This window comes from Nyctereutes procyonoides, unplaced genomic scaffold (genome assembly GCF_905146905.1).
Source record: "Nyctereutes procyonoides isolate TBG_1078 unplaced genomic scaffold, NYPRO_anot_genome, whole genome shotgun sequence".
NCBI classification, from domain to species: Eukaryota; Metazoa; Chordata; class Mammalia; order Carnivora; family Canidae; genus Nyctereutes; species Nyctereutes procyonoides.
This window is the reverse complement of record NW_026575117.1, coordinates 21,346,590-21,364,959: the sequence shown is the minus strand read 5'-3', so window position 1 is coordinate 21,364,959 and position 18,370 is coordinate 21,346,590. Positions and strand designations below refer to the sequence as shown.

At 46.4% G+C, this 18,370-nt stretch overlaps 1 protein-coding gene across 9 annotated transcripts in view; it reads left to right on the top strand.

Annotated features, from left to right (window-relative positions):
• SRGAP2 (SLIT-ROBO Rho GTPase activating protein 2) overlaps positions 1–18,370 on the top strand; it is a 232,289-nt gene that overhangs the window by 197,835 nt on the left and 16,084 nt on the right. For all 9 annotated transcript variants that reach the window (XM_055334232.1, XM_055334229.1, XM_055334231.1 and 6 more), the window contains exons 14-17: positions 1,313–1,373; positions 6,970–7,047; positions 7,964–8,098; positions 9,797–9,902. In XM_055334232.1, coding sequence (XP_055190207.1) covers positions 1,313–1,373; positions 6,970–7,047; positions 7,964–8,098; positions 9,797–9,902 — 380 coding nt within the window. The remainder of the gene's footprint in view (positions 1–1,312; positions 1,374–6,969; positions 7,048–7,963; positions 8,099–9,796; positions 9,903–18,370) is intronic.

The window sequence follows — 18,370 nt, the reverse complement described above, 5'->3', positions numbered from 1 at the left end:
GGGCAAAGGTTGATATCTGGGAGGCCTGCTTCTTAGTTTAGTACCAGTTAATTTCCACTATTTCTAAGAATTGGGGGTTTTTTCCTTCTTACCTTTTATGCCAAGTAAATACCCTTTCTCATGCTCCCTTGGTTCATTCAGCTATCCTCAACTGGGATTAATTGAGCACCTACCTTGTGAGAGTATCGTGGCCAGCCGTGGAGATCCAAGAATTGACAGTATCCGCCCTGTGGCACATGAGATATAGCGGTGGCACATACAAACAAGATGTTCATACCCACACAGTTAAGTCACAACCAGGGCTATGGGAGCCACGTGCAAGGTGCTGAGATCTTGTAGACAGGGGCCCTGATCTCATCTGGGGAGTCTGCAAAAGCATTCGTAAGAAAGTGATACTTGCACTGAGACCCTAAGGAGGGGGTTCCAGGGTGAGGAGAGCATTAGAAGCAGGAACAGCTCATGCAAAGCTGTGGACAAAGACCTGATCTAAGGAGTAGAAAGAAGGCTGGTGTGGTTGAAATAGACTGGAGGATGAGCAGAAGAAGATGAAGCCGGAGGGAAAGGCAGGATCCTGGACATGCAGGGCTTTGCAAAGAAATTCACAAGGAGTCCTTGAAAGAGGTTAGCCTAGGAAGTGAATTACAGAGTGTGCACCTTCAAAGATCCCCCAATCACTATGTGAAGGAAGGATGACATGGTTTGGAAGATGACAAGGGTGGGAAGGAGGTATTGATGTATGGCCCAAGTGGGTAGCAGTAGAGATGGAGAGAAGTAAATGGGTTTGAGAGGTATTTAGGAAGCCGCCTTGACAGAACATATTGATTAATTGATTGATTTTTGGATGGCCGAGGGTGAGAAGCTGGTTTGTGATAAAAGATGATCAGTCGCAGGGATCCCTGGGTGGCTCAGAGATTTAGCGCCTGCCTTTGGCAGGGGGCGTGATCCTGGAGTCCCGGGATCGAGTCCCGCGTCGGGCTCCCTGCATGGAGCCTGCTTCTCCCCCTCTGCCTGTGTCTCTGCCTCTCTCTCTCTCTCTCTATGTCTATCATGAATAAATTTAAAAAAAAAATTTAAAAATAAAAAAAAAGATGATCAGTCGCATTTAGGACATGATGAATTCAAGGCATCCCTGTGACATTCAAGTAGGTGGTTGTGTATGTGCTGTGGAACTTGGAGGACAGGCCAGATGCTTCTTTGAGAACCAGCCACTGATCCAGCTGAGAAAAGTCCCGCACAGTCTGGCCTATTTTCTCTGACTCTGGGCTATGCCTGTTTGAAGATTATGATGTTCTGTTTCTCTTTGGCCTTTCAGGATTCCAGCCAGGCAATTCCTCTGGTGGTAGAAAGCTGTATCCGGTTTATCAGCAGACACGGTAAGCAGGATTACAGCCTTGCCCATATTTGTGCAAAGTGGGGAAGAACTTCCAGGAATTCTTTGTAGAGTAAGAATAGAGTTTGACTTCTCATCCTGACATTCTCAGAAACGGAATAAAAGTCTAACTACATTCACGTAATGTTTGCTACCTCAGAATGGCCACACCTAGACATTGAGAAAAAAGGCATTGTATGTTTTGACTCAAAATGCCTCAGCCACTTACCACACTCCCTTTTCTAGCCTGAGAGTGGGTTTTGAATTACAGCCGTGATGTGAGTAAGTACAGCTGGTATGATGTGATGGTAGCTTCGCCATTACTCACCATCTTTGCACATGTCAGCATCTCCTGCCACACAGTCTGAGTCCTTATGTCACGGTGCCCTCTGCATCGGACAGCTTTGAGAACTCCTTCCGTGATGTTGCACTGACTCCTAATACTATTCAGTGTTTGTTCTGGTGTGCTCTCACTGGATACAACATCACCTGGAGCTCAGTTAGTGATAGTTGGTCTTCAAGTTGTCACCACCATTTGAGAGTCTCCAGGGGCTGGTCCCTCCTCAGCCTAAGTCAGGTCACGCTATCTGCTGCCTGCATGAAACTGGGTCTCATAAACTCCATTCCTCACCAGTTCCCAGGCTGGTTAGACAGAATCTAGGGTGGAGATGAATGGCTACACAAGCTTCTAAGTGTAAGATTGTTTAGAAAGCACAGATATCTCTCAGCACCATGAAGATTTCTAGGAACTAGACATCAGAAATTGTTTTATGATGCTGTCTTATCTGATGATAGGAAAAAGGACAGAATGACCTTCTTGCAGCTTGAGAGGTATAGAGGTGATTGCTGGGCTCAATGCAGACATTTTCTCTCCCTTTCTCTTAGTTGGCTATAACATTGCTTGGGTTCATTTTTGGAATAGTAATTATTTTAACATGCTTACAATTTATCCCATTCTAATCAGCTACAGTTTTTTCATTGTGTCTCTATTCACTTGAAGTAATAGCATTATAAATCACCAGTCAACAAAAATATTTATCAAGCCCCTGATCAATGCTGGGCACTGTGCATTGTGAAATAGGAAAACAAAAACAGGGATTAATATGCTATTCCTGACTTTATTTGGTTTTATGATGCAGTTGGGAGAAAATAAATAAGCAATTGGAAAGCTAAATAAAAAGAGATAAGCTATAGCCATTCAGAATTGCAGTATAAGAAATTCCAAAAGATAGTAGTGATTAATGATCAAGTAATTGGCAGAGATAAGTCCAAACTGAGTTCCGGGGAGGAAAAGTTATTTGTGTCTAAATGACAATAGGAAGAAGAGAGTCTGAACTCCTGTTCTTTCAGCCATGCATTCTCTTCGGTCATCCAAGAAATATACAGAGAGAGATAGACTGCTCATTGTGTGCCAAGAAAAAGTTCCCGCCTTCGTGAACCTTATATTTTACCAAAGGACAGATAAATAGATGATTGGCTGGTCAGGTAGTAAATAAACACGGTATTATACAGTGTGTCTGGTGATGGTGAGTGGAATGAAGAAAAGCCATACAAAGAGCTGGAGAATGAAGAGGGGACACTGTTCTAGGTGGGTGGCGTGGGGAAAGACCCTAAGGTCGCTTCGGAGGGTAACATTGGAGCAGAGTCCTGAAAGGAAGTGAGGAAGTGATATCTGAGAAGAGTGTTTCAGAGAGAGGCATCAGACACAGAGATCCTTGGCATATGCAGGGCCTGGCATTCTGGAGACCCTGGGTGGCCAGAATGGGGACAGAGGAGAAGGAAGGGACAGCAGATCAAGCTGGAAGCCAGACTCTTAGGGCTTCCTCACCCAAGGGAGGTGTTTGGATTTTATTGAGTGAGGTAGGCAGCTACTGGAGAATTCAGAACAGAGAGAGCTCTTTACAAAGAGCTGCTGGATGGAGACAAGGCCATGGGAGGAAGGAGATAGCTGCAGCTGCCCAGGGAAGATGTGACCACGGTCAGGCCCAGAGTGGTAGCTGTGGAGGAGCCGAGGAGGGGACATTTCGGGGTATTTTGGCTCAAATATCCCTATCACTGCCCCCGCAAATGATCGGTGCACGTGGGGACATTTCTGTGGTGTGGCTCTGGGGAAATAGGTGTGTTCACAGGTTGCTGGTGGTATTTTGCAAACTGGCACAACCCTTTTGGAAAGGAATTTGATGCTATCTGACAGAACTACATATCGATTTATCTTCTGATCCAGCGGTCCTTGTAGGAATTTAACCTGAAGGTTACACCTCCAACAATATAAAGATACATCTGTTATTTGTTGCAACATCATTTGTAAAAATATTAGGAACAATCTAAATACCCTCACACAGAAGAGTGGTTGGATCAACTATGGTATATCTGAATTCTAGGCAGTTTAAAAAAAAAAAAAAAAAAAGAATGCACACAGTCTCCCTGAAAAGACATGGAGAGATTTCCAGACTATATTATCAAGCCAAAAAAAAGCAAAGTGCAAAAGAGTATTTAGGGCATGCTACCTTTTATGTAGAAAGAAGAGGATATAAGAATGTACATGTCTTCTCACTTTGGCAGGAAGGATGAATCCATAAACTAATATTTATTTGATTGTTCATCCACACGAGTCGGGTGCAAAGAGGAGGGGGTAAAAAGGATGGGGAGTGGGAATGGGAGGGAAGTGACATTTCTCTGAACATTGCTTTTTGTGTAATTGTGACGTTCAGAACTGCATTAGTGTTTCCCATGTTTAAAAGATAAACAAATAAAACAAGGATGTGGATAAAACCCCAAGTGAAATACAAACAGTAACAAATAAACCTAGCTGCAAAACAAATAACATAAGCACACTGAGGAGATGGAGAAAATAGGGGCAGCCTGGGTAGCTCAGCGGTGCTGAGCCTTCAGCCCAGGGCGTGATCCTGGAGACCCAGGATTGAGTCCCACGTCGGGCTCCCTGCATGGAGCCTGCTTCTCCCTCTGCCTGTGTCTCTGCCTGTGTCTCTGCCTCTCTGTCTTTCTCTGTATCTCTCATGAATAAATAAATAAAAATCTTAAGAAAAAAACACACACACACAAAAGCTGCTGGAACATGTTCATCTTTAACTCTCTTCATGTTCCCTGGGCAATAGATGTTAGAGAATGCTGAGGCTCAGCTGTAAATGGTGCATCAGGGTGATGCACGAAGGCTTAAAGGACAGGCATGCAGGGAATGACAGACTGAGTGACAGAATCGGAGGGGAGAACCCCACCTGGCTTATGCAGAAGGGAGCCAAGTAACATGGGCCAGTACTTTGTAGCAACCATTTCAAGAATTCTCTAGGAGAGCCCCTCTTGGCAACAGCCAGATCCAGTGCAGAGTGGAAGGTTTGTGCCATTTCCAAGTAACTTACCCAAGAAGAGTGTTCTTCTACTTTTATGGTAGCATGCTCTAAGAGCAAATGAAAAAGGTCGCAATGTGTCAGGTTAACCATGTGAGGCCTGCCCTGCATTCTAATGAAAAGCCTACTGCTCTTCCCCTTTACTTCTGGAACCCAACCATTTATCCGTGTCTCTACTCCCAGAGTCCTTAGATTAGATAGACACTCCTAAGGATTCTGTCTGTTGAGGAAGAATGCGTAGTGATCCTTCAAAAACACAGGTTTTAAAGGGAAATGGGAACCAGGCCGAAGGGTAAGTCTTAGTGTGTCTCAGGCCTGCTGCCTGACTTCCTGTTAACTGTCCTCTGATTTCTTCATGTTCTGGGCCCCTGGGCCAAGGTGGCTTTTCTTTTTTTCTTTTTTTAAGATTTTATTTATTCATGAGAGACACAGAGAGTCAGAGACATAGGCAGAGGGAGAAGCAGGCTCCCTGCAGGGAGCCCAGCGTGGGACTCAATCCCGGGACTCCAGGATCACTACCTGAGCAGAAGGTGGACGCTCAACCACTGAGCCACCCAGGTGTCCAAGGTGGCTTTTCATTGATGGTCTAATCTACTGAAAAGGACCTAAGTGATCCTCTCTCAGCAAACTGTTGGCTTCATCTAGAGCACTGAGTAGCCTGGTCCCCAAGGGGACATTTCCTTCTCCTATACTGTGTTTTTGACAAGTCACAGGGTACGTGGCTGTTTCTGTCAGAACACTTGCTGTTCTAAATTCTGTGTTTAAATGACGTTATTTGGCTGTTACATCCCATTGGTAACTAATATGGTATTATTACATTGGTACTAATGGGGTTTTAACATTGCCTGCCATTCTCTGAGGAATATTCTGGAGATTCCCTTAGAGGAGCAGACAACTTAAGTCCTATTACAAGCCAGGTAATTAAATTCCCCCTGCTTGCTTCTTAATATTACTTCAATTGGATTCAAGATTGTAGCCCTGGCCTGCATGATTTATTTACCTTTAAAGGTCTAACTGAGAGAATCCAGTCACCCCTCACCGAGAGGATAGCCCAAGAACAGTAGGCAGTTCTATTTTGTTTTCTTAAAAAGAAATTTGCTTGAGATTTCCCTGATGTGTCCAAGTTTTTGATGAATCATGCTGTTACAGAAGAAGTTGGACAAGATGCCCAAGATGGAGACACAGGGCTCCTGAGAAGGGCTGGCAAGCCTGATATGATTACAGATGCCAGTTCAGTCTGACCCCTGGGGCTAGCACTGGATCTCTTACCACCTCTGTAGCTACATGTGTGGGGTTGTGAGCCACATCTGTGTTCAGACTACCAAGCGGGTTCCTGCCCTCTCTGTCCTTTGCCTCTCGTGGGCCCCACCAGCCTGGTGTTGAGGAGTACGCCAATTGCAGCTGGATGGCCTCCTGACTCTGGTTTTTATCACCTATATAACCTAAGGCTGCTCATCATTCATCACTTCCTTCATCTGGAAGATGGGCATGCTGGTGACCCTTACCTTAGTGGCTGTTGTAAGAACCAGTTGATTTATTTCTATGAAAGCATTTCTTAGCGGCAATCACTGCACATGCATTATTTTTTTATAATTGTTTCTAGACCAGATTTTCACACCCATCATCCTACTGCAACGTCCATGCACGTTTGTCTTGGGAGTCAAGCCACAGTCAAGAACCAGCAGCTAGCACGGTGTCTAGCAGCACTGGCTATTGACTGTGATCACTTGCCTTTTCCTGTCCTCTCTCCTTCCTAAGTATTCAAAACATCGTGCACTGGAAGAGCCAAATAGTATTTGAACAGCCAAAGCAATCGTTGTACCTCAGACCTTATGAAACTCCTCCAGTGGTGTCTAGTGGCCTGCTTGCCATACCCCTAGTTCCCATTCCTGGCCCTGGGTGATAAGTGCCAGGGGTCACCTCACATCGCTTTGCAGATGGGAACAGAGAGGCAAAGGCAGGGGAAGGAAACTGCTTCTAAGTCTCCCTCAGAATCAGACATGGAGCCGGGTATAGACATCTATCCCCTTAAATCTTTGACTCAGTGCTTTCTTTATGCCTTGTATCTGTTCCGGTGACTTCTCCAGCATCCCTGCACGTGCTTTCTTGTTTGGCCTGAAGAAGAGAGACGGTACTTAAATGCACACAAATGGAGGACATAGACATTCAGCTAAGCTTGGAGCTGTGCTTATGACTTTGTTTCTTCTCCTTGATCACTTTTCCCTGTCTTTCTAGGACTACAGCATGAAGGAATCTTCCGGGTGTCGGGATCCCAGGTGGAGGTGAATGACATCAAAAACGCCTTTGAGAGAGGTAAGGAAACAGGCTTAAAGATGAGACCAAATGTGTGCCAGCCTCCTGGGATATTGGCTTCATCCATCCTCCCCAGAGAAGTACCCAGAGGTTACCAAGCCACTTGTTCAGCCTGACACCTACTCTCTTGTAGACAGTCTTCCTCAAGATGTACAGGGAGGTGCCAGGGCACATCCCAGCCTCCTTCATTAGCCCCATTCATCCTGCCTCTCTCCTGCGGATGATCTGTCGAAACCCAAGAAGTTAACTATGATATCTGGGCGGTTTATAGCTTCATCCAGAACCCTCGGTGGCAGTTAATATCAAGGCTAATGCGCCTGTTCATCGTAGCCCATTTATTATCTTGTGGGCTATTAAGGTAATGGACAAGCTTTGGCAATTTCCGTCACTGTAATGGATATATATAGTTTCAATTTGAGGTTGGTCCTATCATTAAATCTAATTACATCTGATATGAAATTTTCCATAGGGAGCTCCACCGTGATTGTTCTCCTGTAAGTAGGTGTCCTTTGTTGCAAGCCAGGAGGAGTGAGAGCCAGTCAGAGGGACTAGCCTCCTTGGCCTCATTTTCCTTCCCTAGGGACTCAGTCCCAGCCTGGCTTCATAATTCTTGTGAGAGGGCCAGTTGCAGTGTCCTACCCCAACCCATAGGGAATGTCCCTGAGCTCATCTGGCAGAAGTGAATTTATCCTAATGGACCCTTGTTGCCCTCCTCTAGCCTTGAGGCCCCTGAGCCTAAGCAGTCTTTGCTTTAGTCTAGTCTCTGGTCTGCCCTACTCATGGCCACCATGCTGGGCAGTGAACTGACAGACTCAGGAGGACTCAGCTCACTCCTGCCCTACCACTTCTGCTCCATCCTATGTGTTTTTATCTCCCTTGTTCTCTCTTTCCTTTTTGGGGGGCTGCTTATCCTCAGGAGAGGACCCCCTGGCTGGGGACCAGAATGACCATGACATGGACTCCATTGCTGGTGTCCTGAAGCTTTACTTCCGGGGGCTGGAACACCCTCTCTTCCCCAAGGACATCTTCCATGACCTCATGGCCTGCGTCAGTAAGTACACCCTGGCCTCAGACTGGCTTCTAAGCAAGAACACCTTGTCTCAACAGACAAGAAATTTCCATGGGGTCTTTTTTCTCCCATAAGCTTTTCAATATTGTTTTTTTTTTTTTCTTTTTCATTTTCCTCAGTGAAGTTTCTCCTCCTTGTCTTCAGTCCTTCAGCCCCTGGTGGGGAGGGAGGGAGGATGACTTTTCAGTGAGAGGCTAGGACCACAAGTCAGCTTTCTGATTTGCCTTAAACTCCTTGCTTTGCTGGGCTTTATTTTTCTTCAATAAAATATGTTTCTATTCATATATAAGGCACAGTCTTTTTCAGTTCTTGGAAGCTCATACATTAGTGCCTGTGCTTTTTATGATATAAAGGGGAAATATTTTTTGCTCATTGCTTTATTTTTTTTATAATTAAGATTAGAATTGATTTTTCATAAGATTGATTGATTGATTTTAAATAGGGGGTACAGAGGGAGAGGGGGAGAGAATCTTAATTAAGCAGGCTCCATACCCAGCATGGAGCGCAATGCGGGGCTGGATCCCATGACCCTGAGGTCATGCCCTGAGCCAAAATCAAGAATCAGACACTGAACCAAGTGAGTCCCTCAGGTGCCCCTGCTTGTTGCTTTAAACATGGTGTGGCTTACCTTCTCGATGTGTCAATAGGGTTCTTTTAGGAAGAAAAGCCCTCTGCACATTTAAATGTAACAATATGATGTTTTCCTAGAAAGAGCTAGTCTCTACTTTATCCTTTTCATAGGTTCCTGCCTCTTACTCTCAAATTTGGGGCTTGAAAAGCTAAGGCCATTTAGTGTAGTTCGTTATCCTGAAACACCTTCTCTTTTGTTTTATATGGAAATGTAGATTAATACCAGGTCATCCTGGGAATAGCCCCAATGGAACGGTGGCTCCAGAGGCTGGAGAAGGCAGTGCTGGTCGCTGGGGCTACCAAGAAAGTTCAAGAAATCTTGGCTGCCCAGTTTTCCCCTTGAGACAGGCTCCTCACCCACTGCTTTCCACTTCTTTTTCATAGAACGGCACTCATAGAATATGACAGTGTCCACATGGCACACTGTAGTAGGGAGGCTGGCCACGATGGAGGCCACCAGCCTTACCTGTAATTGATCTGTCCAAAGCACAAGGGACAGGAATCCTTGGGTCTCCTCCCCAGATATTACGACTTATGCAAGGATCTGCCATCTCTTGCCTCTGGCCATGTTCTGCTCAACCCCACTGCAGATAAGAGAGGGGGAAGATAAGCCAGACCTGTCCAGAGGATGAGGTGGTGCATGTGTAGAGCGAGCAGGACAGGACCCACACCGCCTGTCTCCCACCCCACATGTAGATCCTCCAAAGCTGGATGTTGAGCTGTCTGCCGTAGTAGGTTTTTGGAGGTTGTTTTAATAAGAGAGTGGTAGGTGCTTGGAGAACATCGAACATCTCCAACCCTTTCTGAACCCAAAGAGCATATTCCTTAAGTCTTGCATCACTAAGCACCTGGAGCCCAGCATGTGCCCTATGGCAGCAGCCCTGCCCCAAGGAGCCACCGGGATGGATCTTCTCGCATAGTGCACCTGTGCTGTGTGGACTTGACCCGGCCGCTGTCTGTGTAGCACCTGCTGGTAGGAAGGGTCTCCTGACCATTACTCCTGCGGATCTCAGTTGTGGTGAAGGATAACGCTTGGCTTTCTTCTTTCAGCAATGGACAACCTGCAGGAGAGAGCTCTGCACATCCGGAAAGTCCTCCTGGTCCTGCCCAAAACCACTCTGATTATCATGAGATACCTCTTTGCCTTCCTCCATCAGTGAGTAGACTTCCCAGTGAGCAATTGGATCAGGTGTTGGCTTCAGCCCTTGGACGCCTACATATAGAGCTATGTCAGTTCATCCAGCCCAGTAGATATTTGTGGAGCACCAACAGGGTGCTGGGCACAACTGTAGGCTGTAAGAATAGATGAAAAGTTAGAGACAAGAGCCCTGATACCATTTAACTCACATTCCAGGGTAGGGACAGACGATAACAGATATGTCAGATGGGAATAAGTGCTTAGATTAAAAAAAAAGAAGAAGAAGAAGAAGAAGCGAAGAAGCGTAAGTTAAGAAGTAGAGTGCTGAATGGGATCTGAATGGGGGCAGGAATGAAAGAGGGAGAACCGCTATAGAAAGCTGCTCAGTAAAGGCCTCTCTGAGGAGACCGTGTGAGGGCAGCAGCCTAAATAGAGTGATGTTCACAAGGGATATTCAAGGCTATCAAGCCCTGGGAGTCATGGTCATAATGGATTTGGATTTGGGAAGCCACGGGAAGCTTTTACGCAAAAGAGTGATAAGATCTGATCTATTTTTGAAGCCCACTGACAGCTTTGAGTAGTTACCATCGAGTCTGTGAAGAGAAGCAGGGACACCTAGGCAGAGGTTAATGTGAGGTCTCAGCCATGGGCACTAGGGGCTCAGACAGGGTGGTGGGTGTGGGTCATGAGGTAGGGTGATGAGGTGGGACCGGGTTGGGATTCCATTTCAAGCATAGTGTTAGCATTGACGGGACTTCCTAATGGGGACGATGTAGAGTGTGAGGAAAGAGAGAAGTTCTGAATGTTTGGCATGAGCAACAAGGAACTTGTGACTCCATTGTGGAGTTGAGGAAGACAAGGTATGGAAGGTAGAATTGAGACACCAACTCAGCCATGTCCATTTGAGATGCCTGTTAGGCCTCCAAGGGGAGGTTCTGTGTGGGCAATGGGACATAGGAGCCTGATACTCGGGAGAAACCCAGAGTAGAGATATGAGTCTGGAGTCACCATGTCCTGATATTTTAGCTGGTTACCTAGGGAGTGAAGGTAGCTAGAGAAGAGGTCTGAGGGCCAAAGGGGCCCTGTGCTTGAATGGAGCATGGCTTCCCATCCGAGCAGTGTGTTCTTGCCTGGGGCAGGCGCTGGGTCCCCATAGGCTAGCAGAGGCAACAAGCAAGGACTTGTGGAGCTTGCCCCATAGGCACCTCTGTCTTCACGTTGCTTTCCCTGCTGAGGCTCCCTCAACAACTGAGAGCAACGTGAGGGCCAGCTGAGGCCCATAGATGTGTTTCCTTTCAGTCTGCTGTGGCTTGAAAACATTAAAACATTTAAATATGAGAGGATTTTACTTAAAAATATGTAGATTTCCAGCTCCTCTGGAAAACGCTATCAGGTCTGGCAATGATGGGCATGCATTCTGCAAGATGGTGGTTCCCTGTGGTGGAAGGACTGCGGCCAGATGAGGCGGGCCCTCCCAGATACTCCCTATACCAAGGCTGAGTTTAGCTGCGTTGATCATCACTCTTGCTTCCTGGGTTTTCCTCTAGTAGAGAAACATTTTGCTAGCTCAATGATTCTATCAAAAGAGAAAATAGAGACCCCAGCTAACACAACTTTCTTTGTCTTCTTAGTCAGTTTGGTCTTTACTTCACAGGAAAACAGATTTAGTGGCCATCTCGTGAGCTTCAGCTTGCTTATGAGTTCATGGTCAGCCTGGCCCTCTAGGCACCTAGGTAAGCAGCCCCTCTGGAGACCTTGCTGGGGCACCCACGCCATCCTTCAGCTTTGCTGCTCACCATGCAGAGCAACAGAGTGTCCTGGCTCTGCAGCCTGCCTCCTCCTCATGGCTGTGTCTGCTCCTTCCATCAGCCAAGCCCTGACTAAGCACCACAACTTTGCCTGAGTTCAGAACCCCTTGTGACTCACATAGGGTGTTCATATGCTATGCATTTGGGGCTGATAAAAATGGAAATTCTGCAATGACTCTGGACCCGTTCAGCCCCTTGGGGCCACCAGTCCTTGTCTTCCCTCACTGATAAGACACCTGCCCTCAAAGGAAGCCTGGTCTGCTCCCCCAGGCCAAGAGCATGACGGTGGTGGATAAAAAGGTGGGGGAGCAGGCTGGTCCTGGGCATGGGCCTGTTTATAAGCACAGTGGCCTCGTTCTTTGCATTGTCTTCCTACATTGTCTTCCTGCTAAGTGAAGGTGGTAGGGAACTCGTGGGAGAGGAGGAACAATAGAGTGAGCATCATGCAGAGCTGGAGATGGTGGCCACTATTATAAGAAATGTGGGAATTACGCCAATTCAACAATTACTTTTATTTTGTTTTGCTTTTTCGTCTGTTAAAAAATGATATATATGCTCATCAAAGTATTTTGGGGGAAAATGCAGCCTTAAGAACTGCAGTGTCTCCTAAAACAATAAATGGAATTGAGGACACCGGTGATAGAGAATACCACATCTGTGGGAAGATGACTGGTCCTAAGTGTACACTTACCAACAGACGTGGCAACAGTTGACAGCTCCTGAGAGAGACTCTGCTGGGCCCAGATTTCGGGACTGCTCTCCTTGTTGTGTCCTGGGGGGTGTATACTTTATTTCTGGCTATGGTCTTTCTCTTGGGTTGTACACATCCCTAATCTCAAGGAGCCAAAAAACTAATATGTATATATATGTATGTGGAACTCCTTACACAGACCTGGTTCTATATATACACACATATATGTGTGTGTATATATATATATATAGCTAGAGTCCTCTAGAGTGCTTGGTCCACAGCATGAACCCTGGGTATGTGCCCATCCAGCGGGCCTTGTTAGTTATTAATATCCTTTCTAGCATCTGCATTAACTACCTATTTCTGTGTAACAAATTATCCTAAAGTTTAGTAACTTAAAACAAAAAGTGGGATCCCTGGGTGGCTCAGTGGTTTAGCGCCTGCCTTTGGCCTGGGGCATGATCCTGGAGTCCCCAGATCGAGTCCCACGTCGGGCTCCCGGCATGGAGCCTGCTTCTCCCTCTGCCTGTGTCTCTGCCCCTCTCTCTCTGTGTCTATCATGAATAAATAAATAAAATCTTAAAAAAAAAAAAAAGCCATTAAGGATCACCTGGGTGGCTCAGTTGGTTAAGTGTCTGCCTTCAGGTTGGGTCATGACTTCAGGGCCCTAGGATGGAGCCCTGAGTCAGGCTCCATGCTCAGCAGGGTGTCTGCTTCTCCCTCTCTCTACTCACATTCTCTCTCTCTGTCTCTCTCAAATAAATAAATGAAATCTTTAGAAAACAAACAAACAAACCCCAAAAGCATGAATTATTATATCACAGTTTCTGTGGGTCAGGAATGAACAGTGGAGGCGCAGTACAGCAGGGGGGTCTCTGGCTCTAGCTATCTTGGGGTGGCAGTGAGGGTATTAGGGGCAGTGCTGTAGTCAGCCTTAATGAGGAGGATCTGCTTTCCAAGCTCACTTGTGTGGTATTGGCAGGAATCCGTTCCTTGCAGGTTGCTGGACTAAGGATCTTCGTAGCTGGCCGACTGTTGCCCAGAGGCCTTCGTCAGGTCTTCACCATGTGGGCCTCATCGTAGAGCTGCTCACAACATGGCAGCCAGCTTCCCTCCTAGCCCATGAGTGAGAACACCCAAGAGAGTCCTTGATAACCTAGTCTCAGAAGTGACATCCCATGCCAACTGCCATTTTCCATTTACTAGAAGTGAGTCACTGAATCAAGTCCGCACTCAAAGGGAGAACGTTACACCAGGTGTGAATACCAGGAGGCAGGGGCCATGGGGTTCATTTCAGAGGCTGCCTACCACAGCCTGTGTGCTACCCAGTGAGTGTTTGCCCCCAACAAAGCGTCGGTAGCTCCCCTGTCCACGGCTGACTCAGCTGCTTGCCTTTTGCAACCTGCTTTCTCCACATATCAAACCATATTGTCTTCTAGGCTCTTGATCATCAAGTGAGGTCCACAGAGCAGCTTCATCAGCATCATTTGGGAGATTGTTTGAAGTACGGAATGTCAGCCCCTCCTCCCCCAAAGACCTATGAATCAGACTCTATATCTTAACAAGTTCCCCTGACGAGTCTCATGCATATGAAAGTTTGAGAAGCATTGCTCTAAAAAAAAAATAAAAAGAGGGGATCCCTGGGTGGCTCAGTGGTTTAGCGCCTGCCTTCGGCTCAGGGCGTGATCCTGGAGCCCCCCGATCGAGTCCCGCATCGGGCTCCCTGCGTGGAGCCTGCTCCTCCCTCTGCCTGGGTCTCTGCTTCTCTCTCTCTCTCTCTCTCTCTCTCTCTCTCTCTCTCATGAATGAATAAATAAAGTCTTTAAAAAAAATAAAAAGAGAGAGACGCATTGCTCTAGGTCCTCAAACACTGCACGAAGGCGTGAATCAGGCTGCTTTTTTTTCTGTGATTGAGGTGCCCCCAGTGGCTCTACAAAAGTGGAGTCTTCCTCGAAATCTCAACAATCTCCAGGGGGCTCCTAGTTTGGAAAGCTCTGTCTGGACTGTTCTTCTGACTTCATGAGGGGTGTTTTGGCTTCCCCATGCAGATGGACAAGTAGAGTTGTGGTTGGGTTGACTTGGAGATCCAGAGCTGCTCATATACTTATTTATGCACTTATGGCAAATGTGTTTATGAAGCATTTTCTGTGTGCCAGGCCCTGTTTTAGGAGCTGGCCATCTCAGAGTACACCAAGCAGTCCAGGTATCTCATGGTGTCCCTTTGGAGTTTATGTTCTATACGAAGGAGACAGATCAAACTAATAAGTACACATACCCTGTATCAGAGAAAAAGCACTCTAGGGAAAGACAAAGCAGGCCAGGGAACCATAGAGTGCTGGGGATCAGGGTGAGAGTTCGCTTTTCCTGCAGAGAGCCTAATATGGAACTTGATTCCAGGGCCCTGGGATCATGACCCAAGCCAAAGGCAGACTCTCAACCACTGAGCCGCCCAGGTGCCCTGAGAGCTCACCCTTCAATATATGGCAGTCAGCAGACACCTCACTGAGCAGGTGACAGCAGGCCTTAAAGTAGGAGGAAAACCTGAAGAGGATGGTGCCTCAGAAGCCACGTAGAGAAATGTTGGGAGGTCATGAAATCAGAGTTAAAGGTGGTGACAGGTCAGCTAAGAAAAGGGCTAAGAATTGTGTTCACAGCAGGGAAAACACCAGTGACCCTGAGGAGTATTGTCCTGATGGAGTGGAAGGGGCCAGACCCTGATGCTGTAGGTTTAGGAGAGAAAGGGGTACCACCAAGGGGTGAACAGAATGTGGGGGTCCATGCAGTGGGATGTGTTCAGTCGTAAGCAGTAATGGGGTGCAGAGGCATACTGCAACACGGATGCACCTTGCAGACATCCTGCTGAGGAAAGGAGCCAGTCCCAGAAGCCCACATGGTTGTGAGTCCGTTTATCCACAGTGTCCGGAGTGGACAAATTAGTGGTGATGGGAGATTGGCAAAGCCAGGGCTGGAGGCCGGGGAGCATGGAGGGGTGGCTGCTAATGGATCTGGAGTTTCCTTTCGGGTGGTAAGAGTGCCCTGGAACTAGGCAATGGTGATGGTTGCACAATGTTGTGAATATGCTAAATGGCACTGAATTGTACACTTTAAAATGGCGAAAATGGTCAGTTTTACAGTATATATATTTTACCACAATAAAGAGGGGGAGGGGGCATGAGAGAAGTTGTATTAGTCTGTTCTGGCTGCCATAGCAAAATACCACAGACTAGGTGACTTCAACAACGGAAATTCATTTTCTCATGGTTCGAGAGTCTAAAAGGCCAAGATCAAGGTGCCAGCAAGGCTGGTTTCTGGTGGGGAGTCTTTCCTTGGCTCGTGGATGGCCATCTTCACTCTGCGTCCTCCCGTGGCTTTCCTCTGTGCACACACAGGGAGAGCTCTGGGGTCTCTTCCTCTTCCTATAAGGACAGTAGTCCTATTGGGTTAGGCCCCCACCCTTATGACCTCATTTAACCTTAATTATCTATCTCCTTAAAGGTCCTTTCTCCAAATACAGTCCCACAGGAGTGGGGGGGAGAGTTTCAACGTAGGAATTTGGGGCGGAAGGGGCACAATTCAGTCCATAACAGAGGGGTGGAGATGAATCAGAGAATCAGACAACAGGTATGGACAACTCCCAAATAGTCTCATCATGAAGAGAAAGAGAGAAATGGGACAGTATTTTGACATAGATGTGAGGTTGAGGGTATTTTTTTCAGGTGGCCAGTATTACTGCATGTCGGTATGCGGGTGGGGATGACCCAGTGGAGAGGAAAAGCTAGTGATGCAAGGGAAATTGCTGGACTAATATTCTGGCCGGAGAAAGAGGATGGAGTTCACTGCAGGGAAAGGAAGGCAGAACACGAGGGCGCAGAGGCAAGTCCTGTGATAGATGCGGGGAGCACGAGGATGCTGACACGCGGCCTTAGAGGTAAGGGGAATGACAGGATGCCTTTGGAGGACCATCAGAAAAAATCAGCCAGAATTACGTTTGACTTCTTATCTCTTAGAGAGCTTTTGGGGAAGTTGGGGAAGCCCGTTAAGTCATGGATTTATAGAGGGACATCTGTAGTGTCTCCTATTGGAAAAGCTTTTAAAGGCCTGATGGATTCTCAGCCCCACGATTTGCCTGGGGCCATGGTGAATAAGACAATTTCTCTTCATCCCTTTCAGACCTAAAATCAACCCTGATGCATTCATTTCTTACCCAAAGTCTGTTGATTGTTGCCAAATCAAACCCCTGGGGCCTCTGAAGCTGAAGGTTTTTAAGTGAAATGTCATGTATTTAAAACAGTCTGTCCAAAGCTTAGCGTTCTCCCTGAGGATTTAAAGTTTCGATTTGGGGATCTAGAGTCCTGGGCTTGATGATGTCTGTCAGAAGAAAGTGGCTGGACTTCTATAAATCAATTGCTGGCAAATGTTGGCAGCCCTGCTTCCCATCCCCTGACTAGAATTGAGGGTCCTTTATCAAGAAGCAAATCAGATATTATAATTACAGAAAATACGGATTGAGCACCACCTCCACCTATGTGCCAGGCACAGTGCTCAGAGCTTTGCATGTAATACCTCATTTAAGCTTTACAGCAGCCCCACAAAGGAGGTACTAAATAAATCTCTTACAAGGAAGAGATTTAGAAACTAGAATACTGTCCTGGAACTGGTACGTTATGGGGCCATGATTCAAAACCAGGTCTAATTGACTCTCAAATTCTTGGAATGCTTTGTTTTTCTTTTTTAATTTAATCGAAGAGACCAATGCACGTCATTAAAAGGTAAAAAGTCCAGAAGAGTGCATGATAAAAAAGCAAGTTTCCCACACCAATCCTGATTTTCTCATTCCTCCCCAAACCTGTGTTCCCAATCACTATACTGAACTTCGTTAAGATACACAAAAGATGAGTTTGACTCAATTAGAAGAATTCACTAATATTATAGATAGAAGCTATAGAAATATAGTACAATTCTTAGAAGAGATGACATTGTACAAGTCGACACCAAAACAATTTTAAAGAGGGACCTGTTACCAGGGTTACCTGTTTTGGTTATTTCTTTAAAAATAAAAATCCAAAATTTGAGTTCTTATACTGGATACAGAATTCAGGGCCTTCATGGATTATCAGCACCATTATATTGTATATAAAATGATATGTATCTGTATGTGTACTTGTATGAATTTTTCTGGGAGAGAATCTCTAGTTTTTGTCAAATTCTTTAGGGAGGCTGTGACCCCTAAATAGTTCAGAACCACGGCTTTAATCCCTCAACCTAGATGTTCCCATTGTAGATTGGAAGAGAGAGAAGAATGCCGGTTTATATTTTAGTGGGAGTAAGAAATGGCACTGGTTCATGAGACCCCAGTCCATGAAGATGTGGCCTCCTCAAGCCCCTGGTCACTGCAGCCACCACCTATGAATCAGACAGCCCTTCCCTTAGGAAGCTTGTCAAAGTTGCCCATCTTTCATGGGCCTTTGACTGGGACTCTCAGAACTATATTTTGTTTCCCTCTGACTGCCAGCCTTCCTAGAAATGCCTGGTTTTCTTCCATGCTCCCAAATATTGTTGGATCGCGCCAAAGAACCAGGACCTTCCTCCTCCTTATCCCTGCTGGGGTTACCACAATAATTATCTCTCCCGTCTCCAATGTTTGCTTGACCAAGAAGTAGACTTGGAAACTTCTCCCAGTCTTTTCTAAATCTCGGCTCTCTTTTAACTCAGGAGCCAGTTTACAAACTTAAAGTTTGTAAAATTCAAACTTTAAGACCCTCTGCGAAGCAGTCCAACCACCAAGATCCATAGCCTCACCCATCACTGGCCTCCTTGCATTTGACTAGGTCCTTGAGAAGAATGATTCTCAACCATGACAGTTTTCTCCCTGTGACAGCTGTTCACATCCATGGTACTGCTTCTCCAATGTGGACAGGGACATCCGCGAATCTGAGTAGAGGAGAGAACCATTGGGTCAGAGAGAGCCCAGCTTGGTCATTTGAGTC